General features: G+C 37.1%; 1 protein-coding gene across 5 annotated transcripts in view; it reads left to right on the top strand.

Moving 5' to 3' along the window:
- The window catches only part of CHD7 (chromodomain helicase DNA binding protein 7), a 212373-nt gene that overhangs the window by 151708 nt on the left and 41418 nt on the right, over nt 1-19247 (top strand). For all 5 annotated transcript variants that reach the window (XM_074318933.2, XM_019752431.3, XM_019752430.3 and 2 more), the window contains exons 7-13: nt 2845-2900; nt 8819-8933; nt 12371-12454; nt 13590-13727; nt 13824-13945; nt 14313-14556; nt 15747-15923. In XM_074318933.2, coding sequence (XP_074175034.1) covers nt 2845-2900; nt 8819-8933; nt 12371-12454; nt 13590-13727; nt 13824-13945; nt 14313-14556; nt 15747-15923 — 936 coding nt within the window. The remainder of the gene's footprint in view (nt 1-2844; nt 2901-8818; nt 8934-12370; nt 12455-13589; nt 13728-13823; nt 13946-14312; nt 14557-15746; nt 15924-19247) is intronic.

The following is a 19247-nucleotide window of genomic DNA, read 5'->3' as shown; positions in this document are numbered from 1 at the left end:
TGTGACTGCCTAATTTGGTAGTGGAAGGCTTAGGAAAGGTCCTTCTTGCAGGCTACAGGATTAGCAGTTCCCGGATGGCTGTTTTTGAATCCAGGTGACGGGAGAACTCTGTTTGTTGTCTGATTAGGGTTTCTGGTTCATGTGAACAATGGGACAAGAATGGTTTAATATGTTTGGAGTTTTAACTTTCATATGAATAATAAGGATTTTGATAGACTAGTTTTGGAGTCTAATGAAAAGATACACATTTCTCAAATTATTCTGTTGAACACATAGAATTACTTTGGAGGGCTGTCAAATTTCATGGTAACTGTCCAAGAAATAAATTTGAGTGGATTTTTTGTATGTGTGGAAATAGTGTCTTGATTCAATTATTCATTGTATATGCCCATTATAAAATGGCTTCTGAAAACTGGGGCACTGGGGGAAAGGGTTGGGGTTGTTTTCAGCTGTCACCGGAGGCTGGTCAAACTGACTACCATTTAGAATAATGAAAATACACTACTGAGGGCTTACGAAGTCTCACACTTTTGTTCATTGTTTTGCTATTAATGTAGAATAAAGAGGTCAGTATGATCCTATTTATGTGAAATGAAGTTACAAAATAGTTTTATTTAGAGTTCTAAGGGCAAGAAGGTGATCCAATATGCGTGGTCAGTTACACAAAGCAGAGGCTCATAATTTGGGACAGAAACAGGCTCGGGACAATCCTGCCCCAGCACAGGTGCGACTCGCTTCGGTCTCAGAACCTACTCGCTTCCTCCCAGACAGCCCTAGACCCTCGTGTGAGGCACCTCCATAGCAGGTCCCCAGAGGGATAGATGATCATGATAAGAAAACGGGTCTTAACAGGAGTCAAGGACAGATAGTTGATGGCTGTAAGCGTCAGAGCTTTCTGCGAACAGAGTTGAGACCATCTCTATTGAAAACTATCTCTGTTGTTCAGGAGTTGATCCTGTATGCTTTGGTACCCACCCACAAATTATGGGATGGTGAGAACGCTTAGAATGAGATGGAAAGGGCAATACAGGAGGAAAGATGGGGAAGAAGGGAATCAGGAAATAATAGAGCATAGAAATGATAAAGCTTGTCTTTTTACCTCAAACACCCGTAATTTTAAAAATCTTTCAGAATTGAAAAAAATATAGTTAGCATCACAAGAGTAAAAACACTAGACCGACCATTTGAGTTCCGTTCTAGGTTTAAATTTCATGATGTGCTATGAGAAGCATCAAAAGGTCTAGGCTCACCCTGGCTTTCCATTTTCTCTGGTTGTCCACTATCTTATCTTTGCCTTTGAGCATCTCCCATTCTGCCCAAAGAGAACATGTCTTGGAATCACTGCTGAAATGTGGGAGTAGGATGGGGTAATATTAGGGCTAGAAAAAGGTAAGGTGGGTCCTGGGTGGTTTGTCACTTGAACTGACTAGACTCTGTCTCTAAGTTAATTCCTTGTTTATGTTGCTGGCTCTTGAAGGTGTCCAGCAAACATTTTTCATTTTGGACAACTAAAAGTCAGGAGCATAGATGGTGTTCTGCGCCCATTGGTTTAAAAAGCTGCTTTATGGTTAATGACCATTTATAGATCCATCAGGGCAGAACCAGATGTTGATGGGTTTTGGTCACACTCCTGGATACTGTCTTCTTCTTGATGATCTCTAGGCAGGTGGAAAACTTTTTCAAATTAAGGTTTAACTGATACATGTGAGAGTTTTGAAGAAAAGTTTAAGTTCACAACCTTTGACAGTGTTGAGGGAAATTGTAGTCTCTTTGAACAGCTCCTGTGCTAGTCTGTCATCCAGTGGAAGTCTGCTCCTTATGTGTCCTCTGTTGTGTTCCTACTTGCCTTAATTTTCTTTGCAGCATCTCTGAGCCGGCTTAGCCGCCAGTTGTGACCCTCAAGGCAGGCTTGGGTGCTCTTGTAAGCGTGTAAAAGCAATTCCTAAACTTCTGTAAGTGGTGTTTATATTTACATCCCTGATTTATCTGATGAAATACTCCAGAAGAAAATTACATATTATGACTTGTTTAATAGCCTAAAACCAAAAGGAAAAAAAATACGGGAAGAGATGCTTAATATTTCATATGAGTGGTATCTTCTGCAGGTACTACAGCCCGCAGGATCTAGGGAGATGCTACTGATAATCTTAACCACTGAACTCTTGATTTGCTGACGTGTATCACAATTTGAACCTTACCTAAATGTAGTGTTTGGAGTGTTAATTTTATTTGGCTGCTATGTATGTGAGACATCTTGCCTGAGAGATTTTAATTGTACCGTTGAGTAAAACTAAAACGGTGAATAGTGATGCACTGAAATTACATCATAAGAACAAGGTTTAGCTTTATATGGTTTCTTGTTTAGAGTTATTAACTATATGGAGGAATAAATGTCTTTTAAATATTTTAAAACATTACAAAACCTACAATGTAAAGTTGCCATGAGGCAGCCAAAAATAATACATATGGCATTCAGGAGAGCAGTTGCTAATTGGCTGCTGCCTGAGAAAATGGTACACTTGGCGTCTACTTAACACTGTGGGTTTGGCAGGAAGCCAAATTTGGGGTCAGGTTGTTGTGAATGAAGCTGCATGTGGTTAGGGAGGAGTTAAAAATGATTCATGTCTTAGAAGCTGTAGCACGTCGAGTAACGTGCAAGGGCCTAAGCTTGCCGGTCTTCACCGCACTGGCCTCCTACCAGCTCAATGTGCTCATTTTCACAAGAACGTCCTGTGTGTGTGCTTTTGTCATCCCTGTTTTGTGTTCATATGGGAGTAAATCATTACTCTTAGTAATTCTATTATGTGGTTTTAAGTATGTGTCTGAAATTTTATTTTGTTGCAGAAGGAATCTGGAGAGGAGGTAGAAGTTGAGGAATTCTATGTGAAATACAAAAACTTGTAAGTAGATTGTGAATTTTTTTTTTAATTGGGGAATATATTTTCAAAGTACTAAACAATGATTTAAAAAATATTGGGAAAATAAAAAAATAATTGGGAATTGGGAAAGTTTGGTATGGTTTATTTAGAGCTTTGAAGGCCATTACCTAATAACTTCTGTGTTTTTTTCTAATTATTATTTTTTTCAGTTACAGTTGACCTTCAGTATTATTTTGTAGTAGTTTCAGGTGTACAGAATCATGGTTAGACATTTATATAATTTATGCAGCGATCCCCCAATTAGTCTAGTACCCACCTGGCACTCTGCATAGTTGCAACATTACTGAGTATATGCCTAATAACTTTCTTATCTTTGATATTTTATGAATTTAGTTTTCTGGAAAATGTGTATTGGGTGTAAAAGTTGACTAACTTTCATCTGTAACCAAGGAGTTCTTTTCAGAAGGGAATAAAAACTCATACAGTAATAGAAAAGCGAGTAACAGTATTTGCCTGTCCTCTGAAAGTGAATTGTGCTCTGTGGGGCCACCCCCCCTCCTTCATCCGTGCACAGGACGCCAGGCACTTGATGAGAACTGCGCTGTCAGGCAGAAGCTCTAGAAAACCCTGGCATCACTCACAGTTTGAAAGGCTGTGTTTTGTTTATCTGTTTTTGTTTCTAATTTTTTGTTTAGTGAATTTGAATTGAATAACTTTAAAAAAACCGAATAGAAGACACAGTGGGTTGTTCTGGTTTGTAGATGTAGGCAGTATCCTGGGGTGAAGCACATTTTGATGAGGCAGCATCATTTTGAGGATCAATAGTCCGCCTGCTGAAGAAGACTGAGGCCGTGGGCTAACCTAAATAGCAATCGCAGAACAAGGACAAAAATCCTCGTTGATAACATAGACATTAAATTTGCTTTAAACTGTTTAAGGGACGGAACTCAAGTACCATAGTTATAAATTCTGGGGTTTAAAGAGGGGCTTTTGGAAGTTACTGTCAAGACAGCCTAGGAAAATTGACCCCACCCTAGAAAATAATAACCTTAAGTTTCATGGTTTCCATCACCTCCCTTGTTGCAATTGGCACCGTGTTAATGAACGGGTGCACTTCCGAAGTTCTGTGAGCAAAATCTTTTACCAAGTAAGATGACGAAGAAGCCTCTGATCGGTGTTATTGTGTGAGAGAAGAAGAAATAGTCTGGCACTAAAAAAACGCTCGGTAAACATTAGGTGTCATCACCACTTTATACTCAGGGTATGAGTTTACACACGTGGAAATTATGCCTGTGACATGATCTCACATACCCGTTGAAGGAGAGTGGTAAGGAGGAGATAACAGGCAGAGAGAGAGTTCTCTGCTTGATGTATCAAATCAAATTCACAACAAAGAAGCTTAGTTATCGATTGCCAGAGAAGGGCACTACGAGGTTGGCATCTGTCCAAATCAGCGTGGGGCAGTGGGGCCTGGGGTGCCTGACTCACAGCAAACATCACATGTGGCCTGTACGCAGCCCCGAGGGGGTGCAGTGTCCCGGACCAGGCACCGCTGCCTGGCCGGGGACCAGTTATCCTCCACCAGTCCTAGGAGCTGAGGCAAAGGTAGACGTAACAAAAAACAATAAACAGCGTCCCTATCTGACATTACTGAAATTGAAGGGAAATCAAAATTTCCATAAAATTAACAATTTCTGTTAACCTTTTATTTTGACATAATTTTAGATTTACACAAAAAGAGTACAGAGAAATTGTTTTTCTTTTTGTAATTAAGTATTTTGTGGAGAGATGCTTTGAGACTATTAAATACCATCATGGTTGCTAAGTGGGGATTTGCTTATTCCATTACTCCTTGAATTTATGAGTTGGGTTTCAACTGTAAGGAAGAGCTCTACCTTTTTCCCCATTTGCTTTTTTATAGCAGTGTAGACGTGTAGCATCTTACCCAGTGGGTCATAATTCTTTACTGTCATATCATTATTTACTTTGCTCACATTGTCCCAGATTGGGCCAGTGGGAGCCCTTTCAAGCCCTTTCTCTGTCCTCTGGCCTTGTCCCCCTCCTCCTTTGAGCATTTCGTACCAGATGTTCCAGGCTCATCTTGTACTTTTCCTGTTTAAGTCCTGAAATCAGTTATTTCTCCAAGGAGCGTTGGTTGTTTTTACTAGAGAAGGGCATTTGGAAACCAAGATTTGGGTACTAGGTATGCTCATTGCTGCTGCGGAGTCGTTCTAGGCCCTCTTAGTGGGTAGGGCTAGGAGGCGCATGCGTATGCGTGTGTGTACATGTACGTGTATGCACATGTGTGTACATATGACATACACGTTATATACATGTATGTGCTAATTACATGTACACACACCTCTGCCTGCCTGCCAACATGGTGAGAAACAATGCCTTTATATTGATACTTCCGGTTTTATTTCAACACTGCGGGTTCATTCTGTCCTTACCCCTTCCCATATTAATAATTTCATTCTTTGACCACCGGAAACCTGGCTCTCATTCTCCATAATATATTTGCTTATTTGTCCATCTTAGATTGTACGGGACATGGTTTCAGAATTACTAGACCATATTTCTGTGAAAAAGAAGCCTACCAACAAATTCATTTAGTATTTGTTGAGAGTTTTATGTGTTCAGCCTGAGGGTATAGAGGCTAAATACTTTGTTCAAAATTTCCTTGGGTTCCTTTCCTCCCCGTCCCCTTTCCATGTAGTTATGTTATTGATTTGATACTCAGTTTGATTCATTAGTTTCTGTTTATATTCCATTTTAGCTCCCCACCCCAGCCTTATTGATTTTTATTTATTAATTTTTTCAAGTTCATGAGCTATTCACATGATTCAGAAGTCAGAGCTGGACACAAAAGGATACTCAAAGAAACGTTGTCCTCCTTTTCTTTCTCCCTCATTCCTATTTACTGTCTTATTAATCTCAGATTTATCCTTTCCAAAATTCTGGCATGAATAGGCAGATACACACACTCACACTCTCTCTCTCTCTCTCTCTCTCTCTCTCTCTCTCTCTCTCTCTCTCTCCATATATATATATATATATATATATATATATATATATATATATATATATATATTTTACATATATAAAATATATTTTATTTTCCCTTTTTTCTTACACACAAAAGTGTAGCATAATAGCTGTACACATTTGCACATTGTTTTTTACAATACTGTATTCTGGAAATTAATCGACATCAGTGCCTAGGTCTTCCTCCTTCTCTGAACAGCTGCATAGTTCTCCATTGCATGGCTGTATCATAACTTATTTGCCAGTCTCCTATGTATGTGGCATGTAAGTGGCTTCTGATATTTTACATTCACAGATAATGCTGCAATATATATCCTCATGCCAGTGTATTTTCAAATTGTTGGAGGCATAGTTTCAGGGTGAATTCCTAGTGGGATTGCTAGATCAAAAGGCCAAAGATACATGTAGTTCCGTTAGATATTATCAGATTCCCTTCCATAGGGTTGTGTGTCAACCCTATGTTTGCATTTCAACCAATAATGCACGAGAACACGTATTTTCCCCAAACCTGTCCAACATAGTGTGGTTTACTTTTCACTTTCTGTGAAAAATCATATTTCAGTGTTGTTTTAATTAGCATTATCTTTTTTAATAAATGGACTAAAACATTTTTTCATAAGTTTAATGGCCATTTTTATATTTTGTATTGCTAATTGTCTGTACAGGTCTATTGCTCATTTTCCTATTATGCTTCCCTCTATAAGAGTTCTTTATATATATGGGATATTAGTCCTTTATCTGTTACATGTTGCAACTCCATTTTCCCAGTTTCAGTTATCATTTGCCTTTGTTTTTTATTGCATTGGAAATTCTAAAAAATATTTTTATACAGTTAGACTAATCTTTTCTTTTATTGGATCTGGCTTTTGAGTCGTAGTTAGAAAGCCTTTCCCCACACCAAGGTTGAAGAGGAATGTGCCCTGTTTCCTGCAGTACTTGCATGGTTTCATTTTCTGTGTGTAGGTGCCTGATCCACTTGGTGATTCTCTCATGTGTGGTGTAAAACATGGCTCTGATTTTTTTCTTTGCCAAACATTGTTCCAGCATGGTTATTGAAAAGTCCATCTTTGCTCCATTTATTTGAGATGCAATCTTTATCATATATTGGAAGTTTCATGTTTATTTGGATCTGTATCTGAACTTTAATCCTTTGCTCTGTCTATTCGTGAGCCAGTTGCACACTATTTTGCCCATAGAGGCTTTATATTATAGTGTATTTTAATATCTGTTAGATCTAGTTTCCCCTAAGAGTGCTTCCTTTTTAATTTTTTCTTGAATATTCTTGCATGTTTATTCTTATATGTAAGTTCAGTATTAACTTGTCTAGTGCCATAAAAAATGGCTTGTTTATTTTTATTTAAATTGCTTTAAATTTACAGATTTATGATTTGTGATATTGAGTGATGCATGCTATCTAAAAACCAGGATGTCTTTGTAGTTGGTTCAACTCTATTTTTGTATCTTTTAAGAGGGTTTTAAATATTTTCTTACGTAAGTTTCACACATTTCTTATTAAACTTATTGTTAAATATTTTATCTTTGTTGATATTGTACAAGAGGTTTTCTCTAACATTGTATCTTCTCAGTGGTTACTGTTTGTGTGAATGGAAGCTATTGACTTTTGTATGTTAATTTTATATCCTGCTACATTACTGAATTATTTTATTTTTTGAGTTAATTTTCTAACTGACTTTCTAGACATCATTACTAACATTTTGATGCATTTTTATTTTGTCTATTTTCTTTGTGTATGTGTGTACAGGGTTTTTATCAATTCATATCTATACATGGAATATGTATTTAAAGTCTTTATCTCCCTCAGTTGATTGTAGGACTAAATCAGTCCTCACTTTGAAAATGCATATTAGACATTACATAAATATAAATGATATGATACTTAACATCATAAGCATTTCCATGTCATTAATCAATTTTGAAACATTTTATAATGGCTGCATAATTTCCAAGAGTAGTACCTTGATTTTGAAAGAGGTGTGTATATATTCAAGCATCTCATTTCTTTTTAATGTCATCACTAGAAAGAAAAATAAGAGACAGTTAAAGCTTATCAGGGAGCAGGGTGAGAAAGAAGGTATAAAAGAGTATTGAAATATCAAACAAAATAATGCCAAAGGTACCATAAAACATTAACTATATACCTGTCTGTGAATCTTGAGAAGAAAAAGGGAGGTTGGAGAGTATTCAAGTTAAGGTTAGGGAAAATCTCATGTTTTCTCAGAGCTGGCAGTGATGAGTCTGAAGGGGAGGGAGGGAACTTGCCCTTTGCGAGGATAGGGTAGACATTGGTGGTGGAATTCATAAGGGAACAAGGGACATCTATTCAGAGCTGGGAGGACGAGGCTGGGACAGCAGGAACTCTTAGGAGTTGGTTGGGGGCATGGTTGTTCAGAGAGTGGGTGGTAGGCCTTTCTTCCCTGATGGCTCTAGAAGGACTAAGTTAGGTTTACCTTTGCTGTTTTAAATGTGAATCCTTTTAACTTGATAAAAAATCTTTTATTTCTCAATTAATGATAAAAGGCTCAAAACATAAATTCATAATTGAGGCCACCCTGTAGTGTTAATTGTTTTATATTGAAGTATAATCCATTCACTCAGGAAAACAGCTTGTTACTTGGTCCTTTTTTTTTTTTTTAATGGGAAGTGGATAAGAGAGCTGGAGGCTCAGGACAGAAGGCAAATTTTAGGCACTATTATTGGTTTTCTTATTTTATTCTCAAATATTAGTAATTATATTGAGTATTGCTCAGCAGCCTCTGTAAGTAAACAGATTATTTTGTTAATTATCTGTTCAGTTGACTTTTGGAATAATAAAAGATGCATGTAATAAAATATTAATTATTTTTGACATGTGTATTACTTTATTCTTTCAGTTCTTATCTTCATTGTCAATGGGCATCTGTAGAAGATCTGGAAAAAGATAAGAGAATTCAGCAAAAGATTAAACGGTTTAAGGCAAAGCAGGGCCAGAACAAATTCCTTTCAGAGGTATGAAATACCTGGCTGATTTTCTAAAGTACTTACTGTGTTAAAGTGTTCTTAATTTTGAATTTTAGTTCAGTAAATTGTTAAGAAAAACTAGTTTGCCTCATTTGGTGTTACTTGCATGTTGGTAACTGGTTATTGCTAAAAACATTTGTAAACAGGAAATTTCTCATTCTTCCTGTTGCTTAGTCTAGAAGATACTGGTCATTACGATATTATGTGGAAATATGATATGATTAAAATCTTGTAATGAAAGTACAGTTAGTAGACAGTGAAAAAAGTAAGTGGACAAAAATTCTGTTAATTTTTAGCAGGTTAAAAACTCTACAGTAAATATTAAGTGCAAGTTCTAGGAAATAAAAGTTTATTTGTATTGGGGAAGGTATGTGGCAAATTTATTTTGTTTAAAGCAACACCCGATTACAGGGGGTTCACTAAACTCATTTTCACAAATGACATGCTGTAAGGGGTAGAAGTTGGTATAATTTCTTTGCCTGTTTATATTGATATCCCTATATCCTAGGTTATCAATTATGGTGGAAAGGTAATCATACCTAGGGCAGGGAAGAAAATCTCCATTTTAAGAAGTGCCAACCAAGTTCCCCTTCAACATAGTCAACTACATTTAAAAAAATAAATGCTTTCACAAACTGCTTCTGGGGTCTCTGGACTTTTGATCACCAGTTTGATTTCACTTACAGCCTCAAGTAGATAAAAGAGAAACCTTCACATTGAAAGATTAAACTTGCTGATTTATTAGTTTTCTCCTCCATAAAGGAGTTAACAAAATGTAAACTATAAAGATGTGTGAAATTTGGTACAAAATAATACCTGTTTAACAACCTACCTCTCGCCCCCACCTCTTTTTGGGAATGAGGGGTGAGGACAGAAGAGTGTTCAGTTCCTTACGTCATAAAATCCTTATAATCTCAGGTGACAAGCCTGTGTTCCCCTAGAATCTGATTTCTATGCTTCCAAACAGGCAGATTGTAAAGTTTGTATTAGATGGGAGGTCAGGTGGTGGTGGTTTTACTGGTTGTGTGTCCGTATCAGCACCTCTGCTATTCTGAGTGTTAAGCTGCTTTACGGCGCAGTGGTTGGCACCGAGAGGAATGGAGTTACTTGGGTGTGACTCACTCTTTAGATCTTGGAGAATATTTAGGTGATTCTTTGAAAGGGCAGTTTCTAAGAAAATAACGGGAAGTTCTGTTTTTCGTGCCCTTCTTAATGAAACTAAAGTTAAATGTTTGTGACACTGGGCAAGTTGAAATCATTTAGCTTTCTTCTACAAAGAGACACCGTATGTTCTGCTGACCTTTTCTATGGATTAGTGGCAGGGAAAAGGAAAGAGTGCTATGGTAACTTCCCCCACAGCCTTGCATCCTGGTTCTGTTTATTAAATTTATTTGGACTGTGTTTCCTGGAGTCAGATGTACTCGAAGGACTTGTGCCTGGCCCTAGCTCTGTAGTCTGTCTATTTGGGTCTATCATTGTGAATCACCTCTACGAAAGTTGAAATACATCTTATCTTGCCGGTAACTTGTCAACTAGAAATCTTAAATTTTGACTTGAATGGAAGTAGCATCAACCTGAGTCTAAAAATAGGATCTGAAGTTTAGCAGAGAAGGAGAAAGCATATTCCCTTCCTCGCATTCTTTTGCACGCATGTGTGCTTGCACGCGCGTGTGCACACACACACACACACACACACACACACAGACGTTTGCCATATCCCATAGATGGTCCTGGCTTTAGGGTTTCCATGCAGTTATGACTACTTTTGCATTCTTTGTTTCACCTTAGGTTTCCTTATAAATTTGCTGCAACTTGAATCTCTATTCAAAGAGATTATTGAAACTAGAACTTGTGTTACATGCATGAGGCATACATAGACTACTGGCTGGAAGGATAGAAGTGTGTGGGAGTAAAGTTAAGGATTTTCAGTCGCAATGAAAGTTCCTGTTAAAGAGCAAGTTGTCTTAAAGAAAGCATTTGTCATCAAAACCTAGTTTCTGGAAACTTTAGCGTTTACGTGGTATATGAATAATATATACATACTGTGTGCCTAAGTCTAGAAGCTTTTGACAAAGCCAGTGCATTAATATGTTAGCATTTTAAGTTAACTGAACATTTCAGTGAATTTTTTGCCTCACTAATCAACTCTGTGTAAAGGCCTAAGGCAGATGAAACACATTTTTGTGTTTCTGATTTTTGTTCCATAATTCACAGTTCAAAGCATCCGAACTGGTGTTTCAGTGGCACAGAGAATATTTGTTATCCTTGAACCAACTATGATCAAGCAGCTTATCTCTTCAGCCTGCGGTTCAGGGGATACAACTGGTGTCTAAGTGACTTCTCATGTGTCTTTGCAAAGCATTTTAATGAAGTTGTGTTACTGATAAATTTATAGGAACACGTAATAATGTGACTTTTGTTTTCTAATTTATCTGACTCTGACTTCTTTAAAGTATAGCTTAGTCTGTAATTTCCCTTCGAGCCATATTTTGTTCTTTTATATGAGTGAGATAACTTTGCAAGCAAGCAGTATTACTTTACTTTTGTAAAAATTATTAATCTATTGGCTAAATAACCCAATTATTTAAGCCTCATTTCTTTTGTTTTTTTAACTTTCATTTACTTTAAGTGTGTTTTTCCAGGACCCATCAGCTCCAAGTCAAGTAGTTGTTTCAATCTAGTTGTGGAGGGCACAGCTCACAGCGGCCCATGTGGGGATCGAACCGGCAACCTTGTTAAGAGCACCGTGCTCTAACCAACTAAGTTAACTGACTGCCCCCTAAGCTTCATTTCTTTATCCTTAATACTTTTAGTTAGTTTCTCTGTGTTCAGTACAAATAAATCATTAGACCACTTAGATTTAATGACAAGACTGTATTCAAATGAGGTAGTAATACTGCTTGGCAAAGACAACCCAACATCATAAACTGTTCACACTAAAATAGGAAATGCACTGGTTTCACTGTTTTTGGCTTTTGAATAACATTCTGTACATGATGCTATAAGGCATCAGACAACTCCAGTTGTTTTGAGTCCAGTAGCACTTGCTGTGCATGGCTCTGATTCTTCATCGCAAGCTGTACTTTCAAGAATGCTAAATGCATTCATTGCATGCCATAAGCCTTTTGGATTGCTCATTAGTGAATTGTAATTTCACACTTCATTAAAAATATTCTTAAACATTCTCTCACAGTAAAAAGGTTTCACACAGTAATTAAAAGATCCAGTTAACAAAGTCTGAGAAGTCTGATTTCCTCATGGGGAATGATTTTGCTAAATTGTAGCATTTCAATAAATATAATAGAATTTGCCAAATATAAATTTTGTGTTGCTGCGACCCAGTATTTTACTGCCTGGTGCAGTGAAGTAGTGTTTACTCTCAGGTGTTGTATAAACATTTCAATTTTTGTTTTCCTTTGGTGCAGATTGAAGACGAGCTTTTTAATCCAGATTATGTGGAAGTTGACCGGATAATGGATTTTGCACGCAGCACAGATGACCGGGGAGAGGTAAGAGATCAGTTGTATTAGGGGGCGGGGATCAGACAGCTTACATGTGTTTATGGAGAACGATCGTGGAATCCTAGATCTGGGCCTGGTCAGCTTGGATCATGGCTAACATGGTCTACATTTAACTGAAATTTATTGACTTACTATTAGTTTTATGACTTTATAACAGTGCTGAATGTGCTTTATGTTTAGTCTGAGAGCTTTTTAAAAGAATCAATTTTCAGTATGAAACAAATACCTTGACATTTTGTACAATTCCAGAATATCAATAAAAAGAATTCAATACATTTTGATATAAATCTGTTATATAGCACAAATTTCCCTTATGTAATTAAGAGTGCTCTTGTAGCAAAATGGAGTTTAATGTTTTTTAAGATAGAACATCCTTAGTGAAGCTGATAAACTTCATTTAACGTGGTGCACAGAAGATAACATAAAGACTGTACATGATGTTTTACTTAAAAACAAAACCAAAAAAACTTTTGTAGCATAGTTACATAATCCACCAAATGGTTTTAACGTCACAACCAGATCTGTGTACCTTGGTCCTGAAATGAAGGTCAACAAACCCAGTTATTTTCTAGATTGATCTGCATTACCCAAAATAGTTTGCTCTATCTTCTAGAGCTCAGACACATTATTTTAAAGTGGTTAAATACAAACAGTATCTATCTCTTTAAGAAAAAGGAAGAGATCCCAATAAATTCAAGCCTGTTTCTCTCATTCTTTAAGAAATTAGCCAATTAAGTAAATACGTAAATACACTAAGATGATTTACCATACAAATCTGAATCAGACACCTGGTAAGTGATTTGTACAGATAAGAATAAGGCGCAAATTCAGCTGTTATTTACTAACTAATTCTTTGTACGTTTTGGCTTTTGAACATTACTTACCAGTCACTTAGATAAAAATTTATTTGTTCTGATAATACTCAGTAATACTATTTCCAGTTTAGACTTGAGACTATAACTAGGGACTCCTGTTCGATGGTCATACTTCTAAAACTTCTACCAACTCAGTGTTACTGTTGCTGGGGTGGGGTCTCTTTATAAATGTAGTAGAGCATGTTTTTCCTTTATATATAGTTTTTGGTCAAATGAATCCCATTCTGATTTATTTAAACCTGGCCCAGCCTGTGACTCACTATCTGGTGAAGTGGTGCTCACTGCCTTATGAAGACAGCACGTGGGAGCTGAGGCAGGACATAGATCAAGCGAAGATCGAAGAGTTTGAGAAACTACTGTCCAGGGAACCGGAAACAGAGCGCGTGGTAAGAATTGGCTAATGGCAGAGGATTTAATTTGAAAATAGCGTCCTGGTGTGGTCTTTGAGAAACCACTAATGGGATTTACTATGTTTGAAACAGGAGCGACCTCCTGCTGATGATTGGAAGAAATCGGAGAGTTCCAGGGAGTATAAAAACAATAACAAACTCAGGGAATACCAGTTGGAGGGAGTAAACTGGCTACTTTTCAATTGGTACAACATGTATGTAAAAAATCTTTCCTTCACTTTTTAAAAAAAGCCTATAGTTCTTTTCCTTTGCAGTTGTTGAAACTAGAACTCAAATATAATTTAATATTTTAACTCTCTAATAAAAATGATAAAAAGTAGCAAGCATTGGAAGTATGTTATTATTTGTTTATTCCACAAATATTAATACAGAGATTGATAGAAGTATTTAGAAACAATTGTTATGTCACAGAGGATTTTGTTTTAAAATGTATTTTACTGAATCTAAGAGATTCAACTATGATAGGCATTTGTGAGTATAGTGATACATATTTTGTGGAAAGAAAGCAGTGACTAATATCTGTACTCATTAAACTTTCCTTGTTTTATTTCCTCCCCAAAGGCGAAACTGCATTTTAGCAGATGAAATGGGTTTGGGAAAAACTATCCAGTCCATTACATTTCTCTATGAGATATATTTGAAAGGAATCCATGGCCCTTTTTTAGTAATTGCCCCATTGTCCACAATCCCCAACTGGGAAAGGGAATTCCGTACCTGGACAGAGTTGAACGTGGTTGTGTATCATGGGAGTCAAGCTAGTCGTCGGACCATTCAGTTGTATGAAATGTACTTCAAAGATCCGCAGGTAAAACACCACAGGTGGTTTGTTTTCCTCGTGCTTATTATGTGCCTTTTAAGGTGCTGGGAATTAAAATGGCCTCAGTGATTTGGGAGAAAGGTCTAGATTTTGCAAAACTGAGAAATTTGCTTTAGATTTCTTACCCAATATATGTTTGTGTATTTCTACATCTTATGATTGCAGCTCTTTATTTTTATAGTTTGGGTCATGATTATTCAATTAAAAACGAATAAAATTTTAAACCTTGGATGACCGCTGAAAGCCATTTAATATGTTGATACGCTAATTGGCTTTGTTTTGCAATACTGACAAAAAGCTAAACAAAGCAATGGTGTTATTAAATATGAATATTTACTGTTATACTGTTACTAGAACTTAAAAGTATTAGACATGTAATGCTGAATGACAATTGAATGAAATATATCCAAAGGGAAGAATTTATACTTTGTCTGTTAGTAGCAATTATTATAAATTTTTACTTCTTCTAGTTACCTGTGTGTAGTTAGTCTGTGATATTGAAATTATAAATGACATGATGAAGGAAAAATAATAGTATGTGTTAAAATAGTTTTAAGTTATAGGTAGTAAATTGAAGTCCTATAACTGGAAATAGGGCAGAGTTTTGTTCTGTATGTTTGTTTACTTTAAGTGTAAAATCTGCCCTATAATTAATTAAAGGAGAAAAATATTACACTACAATCTATTGTATTTATCTCTAATTTTGGGAAATTATTATAAGTTCTATCCTGAGTGATTTTTTTTTCTTTTCATTTTAACCCCTTAGAAATATAAATAGGTTACAAAAGTTTAAAAAAGTCAAAAGTTTTAATAGGTAAAAATTTTTTTAAAACTTGGCCTTATTACATAATTGCTTTGGTCTGTCACCTTTTGGAGTTTGTAGGATGTGACTAGAATGGGCACTCTTAGGGGCACTTGACCATGTGTGGTCTGTAAGGAAATTGGATCCAAAATTTTACTAACAATTTTCTAACTTCCTTTAAAAAGGAAAGGTTTTAAAGCCTTGTTATGCCATAACAGCTTAAAACCTCCAAATACCTTAAAAACAAAATGTAAGTGTTACCTAGCTAAAGGTGCCCCCAAAGGGGAAAATCTGTCTGTCCTTTGCTCTTCCTTCATCCTCAAAGTTGTTAATGTAGTCTGTAATGCTAAAGAATAATTCAGAACTATCCTTGTAGGGTCGAGTGATAAAGGGGTCCTATAAGTTTCATGCCATCATTACTACCTTTGAGATGATTCTGACTGATTGTCCTGAGCTGCGGAATATTCCATGGCGCTGTGTCGTCATTGATGAAGCCCATCGGCTGAAGAATAGGAACTGCAAGCTGTTGGAAGGACTCAAGATGATGGACTTGGTCAGTGATCCTTTGGTGATTCCATTGAACCCGAGTAGAACTGCCCCTGTGCTCCTGCCGCTCTGAATTTGACTGATGCCTGTGACGGGTGTTCGCAAAGCCTGTCCAATATTGCGATACATCCTCCTGAGCTTTCAGTTACTTAAAAGTGGCCACGGTCTTCCTACTTTTTACATTGTTGTCCGTTATCTCTACACAGTTGTATCACAGCAGAGTGTAGTCATGATACTGTCACTGAAACGACTTTCAAGTATTTGCTCTTCCCTTTTATTTGTAAATACTGCCATTACGACCCTGTTATGCTCCAGAGCTCATAGGCTTGGCACACCAGGGCCTGTAGAACTTGCACTTGCAAGTTCTCACAAGCCGGCTCAGTATCTGGAATTGGTCGAGTTCGCACAGACATGCAGAGGTTTGAGGCATTACAAGACCTTGATTTGATCTGGAGTTTTAGACCACACCTTTCCCATACTCTTCTAGCTCCCTAAGAGATGGTCGGGTCTTCCTGATGACGTTTTTCTAGATTTTCTTCAGTAAGAGTATCGTGGGATAATATCCCATAGAAGTGGTAGAATTGGGTTGATTTTCCATCTGTACTGCTGTGTGTGTGTGATTTCCTAGCGGATGGCATGACCTCGGTCATCCTCGGGCTTCTTTGCACTCTGTAGTTTATAAGGTGGGTTTTGATCACTTGTTTTGACTTTTAATGTACATTTTAAAAACAAAGTTATTGTCACTTAGCTTGTTCTGGATGTTTTGATGAGTTTCATAAAAGTACAAAACCATTTTTTAAATCCCTTCAATTTTGATGTCTGTAGATTAATTTGATCTCTTGTTAATTGAGAGTTTGAGGTGGAAAGGAGTATTCTATATGTTCGTGGCTATAAATTTTTTTAACTGACTGAACAGAATACTTGAAAGCTTTCTGTTGCCGCAGGTTCTTGGAAGCAGCTTCTTTTATTCTTAAATGAAAATGATTGGAATTGCCAGCTATTCTTTTAATTTAAAACAAAATCTCGTTTTGTTTAAAGGAAAAAGTTTGACTGATTTATCCTGTTTTTAGGGTTGGATTTCCCATTTTTTCCCCCTAATGAATTAGTATTAAAGCCATCCTAAGACCTTTCTCAAAGCAGTTTATATTATTTGGTGGCCAACCCACAAAACAAATTAGAACACTTAGAAATGGTGCATACATTTGAGGATGTGGGGGAGCATATGGGAAAGAGAAACTTGATGGCTACATCGGGTCTCTTCAGGTGATGCTTTAGCATTACACTGAAGTATTTACAGGTAACTGCTAATGCTCATGAAATGTCTAACTACACCTTCTGAGTAGAGCCCCAGCCTCACAGAGGTCCACATAAGGGACAGTTTACAGCGTCATTTCTTGAAGGCAAAGTAGGTAGTTACCACAGTGAGTTTATCGAAGTTGTTCTGTATTATTAGTTCACATATTTCCAGATAGTAGATTCTTGCTGCAAAACAGTCTTCCATTGGTGAGCACAGATTAGTAGAACTTTGTCAACATCAAACAATCTGTCATTGGGAGACTTCAGAGGATTTTCCAGTGTTTCTAGTAACACTTCATTAATGAATTAGAATCTGTTCTCCAGATAATTTTTCTGCTACATATTACAGTGTTTCCTAACGTTTTCTACAAAATGGCAAATACAGAAAATGTAATATTTGTGTGTCACTCCAGGGTAAGCCGAGAGGGCCGCCCACTGCCACAGGTAACCAGTCCCGGGGTCCCGACTTTCACAGCCCCTCTGGCTGCCCCAAAGACTTGGCTTAACTGTAATTCATTCATGGCTCACCCACTGGGAAGCTGGGATTAGCAAATGAACAAAATGTTTGTATTTCTGATAATCAAGAATTTTTATCTCAGAAGAAATGTTTTCAAGATGGAACACATAACTGTTGTTCAGAATTAGTATGTAATAGTATTTATCCAGTTCTGAACAGCTCATTACCTGGTATTTAAATCCTTACTTTAAAGTAAACATCATGAGAACTTACACACTTGCCTTTTTATTCTCCTTTCCTAGAATAAGTCACAGTAAAAATAGCACATAATAATTATATCCACCTATGGAGCAGGTCACAGGGAACTGTCGTTACCTGCACTAGACTCAGAATGAAAGTGCTCTTGACGAGGATTATCTTCACGTGCTTTCTCAGAAAGGAAAGACCAGTGAGCATCTTCAGCTGTCCCACACAGAGGAGATGCTTGTGAGCTGATATGCTGAGGGACATGTCTGGTGTCCACTGGTCTCCACTGTCCCCCACAGGGCCTCTGGAAAGCACAGCCTTCTCCTTGTCCCTTGCTGACACGGAAGGAATTCTCTGGAGGTGGTGGTAGTTGTTCATTGATTCCATTAGCTCGTCTTTCAGTCAGAAGGCCTCACAAAATTAAAAGTCTGCCGAAATGAAAGTAAATGGACATCACTCCATCAGAGCTATAAAGAATGGTAACGTTTTTAAACCCAAAGCATAACTGCTGGTGCAGCAGAGCTTGGAGGTGATAAGCTTGATGGCCTGAGTCTCTTACATGACGTTTTAGGATGCGTGGTGTATTAACTGTCTGTTGTCTCATAGTTACCTACTTTCAAGTGGAAGCCTAGTTCTATCCCACTGCTCATGTGCAACCTTGTAAAAGGCTCATATGTGTAAAGAACCATTCGGTATAACTGGCTTTAAATAGCCCTTCAGGGGAAGCCGCATAAAAATGGAGTTTCTTTTTACAAATAAGTTTCTTTTGCAATTAATAAGTTTTTCTGAAGTATTTGGTAAGAGGTTCAGGATTTAACTCAGTAAGAAAGGATATGAAAAACTGGGAGACAGTCTTTAGTATCAGTACAGCTCTTCCATTGCAATGACTCTGTGCAGTATTTGTTTAAAAAACTGGGATAAAGTTATTCAGGACTGGAACAGCTCAGGGATTGTGGCCGTGTTACCCACCAATAGGGTTATACATTTAAAAATCTCAAATTGATTTGCAAACTCCTTACTCTACATGGATTTAATGAAGATGGTAATCTGTGTGTCTTCTGAATCAGAGACCTCTTCATTTAAAGGGGAGAAAAGGAAGAATAAAAGCAAATTGAACTGCTTCACCTCGCTTTCAAAGAGCTTCGTTGACAGATAAGACATGGTAGATATTAAGAAAATTAGCATGTCCTTAGTCACAGCATTCATCTAGTATTTACTGAGCATATAATCTGTTTGGCAACCAAGTCTTGTCAGATTCCAAGTTAAGGCAGAATATTGCTTTGACCCTACTAGAAGGTATAATCAGGTTTTGAAATAGCTTTAATAGCAATG

The sequence above is a fragment of the Rhinolophus sinicus genome, chromosome 7, assembly GCF_057876585.1.
Source record: "Rhinolophus sinicus isolate RSI-liver-muscle chromosome 7, RSI-T2T, whole genome shotgun sequence".
NCBI lineage: Eukaryota > Metazoa > Chordata > Mammalia > Chiroptera > Rhinolophidae > Rhinolophus > Rhinolophus sinicus.
Note: the sequence above shows the minus strand (reverse complement) of the source record. Positions and strands in the feature narration are given on the sequence as shown.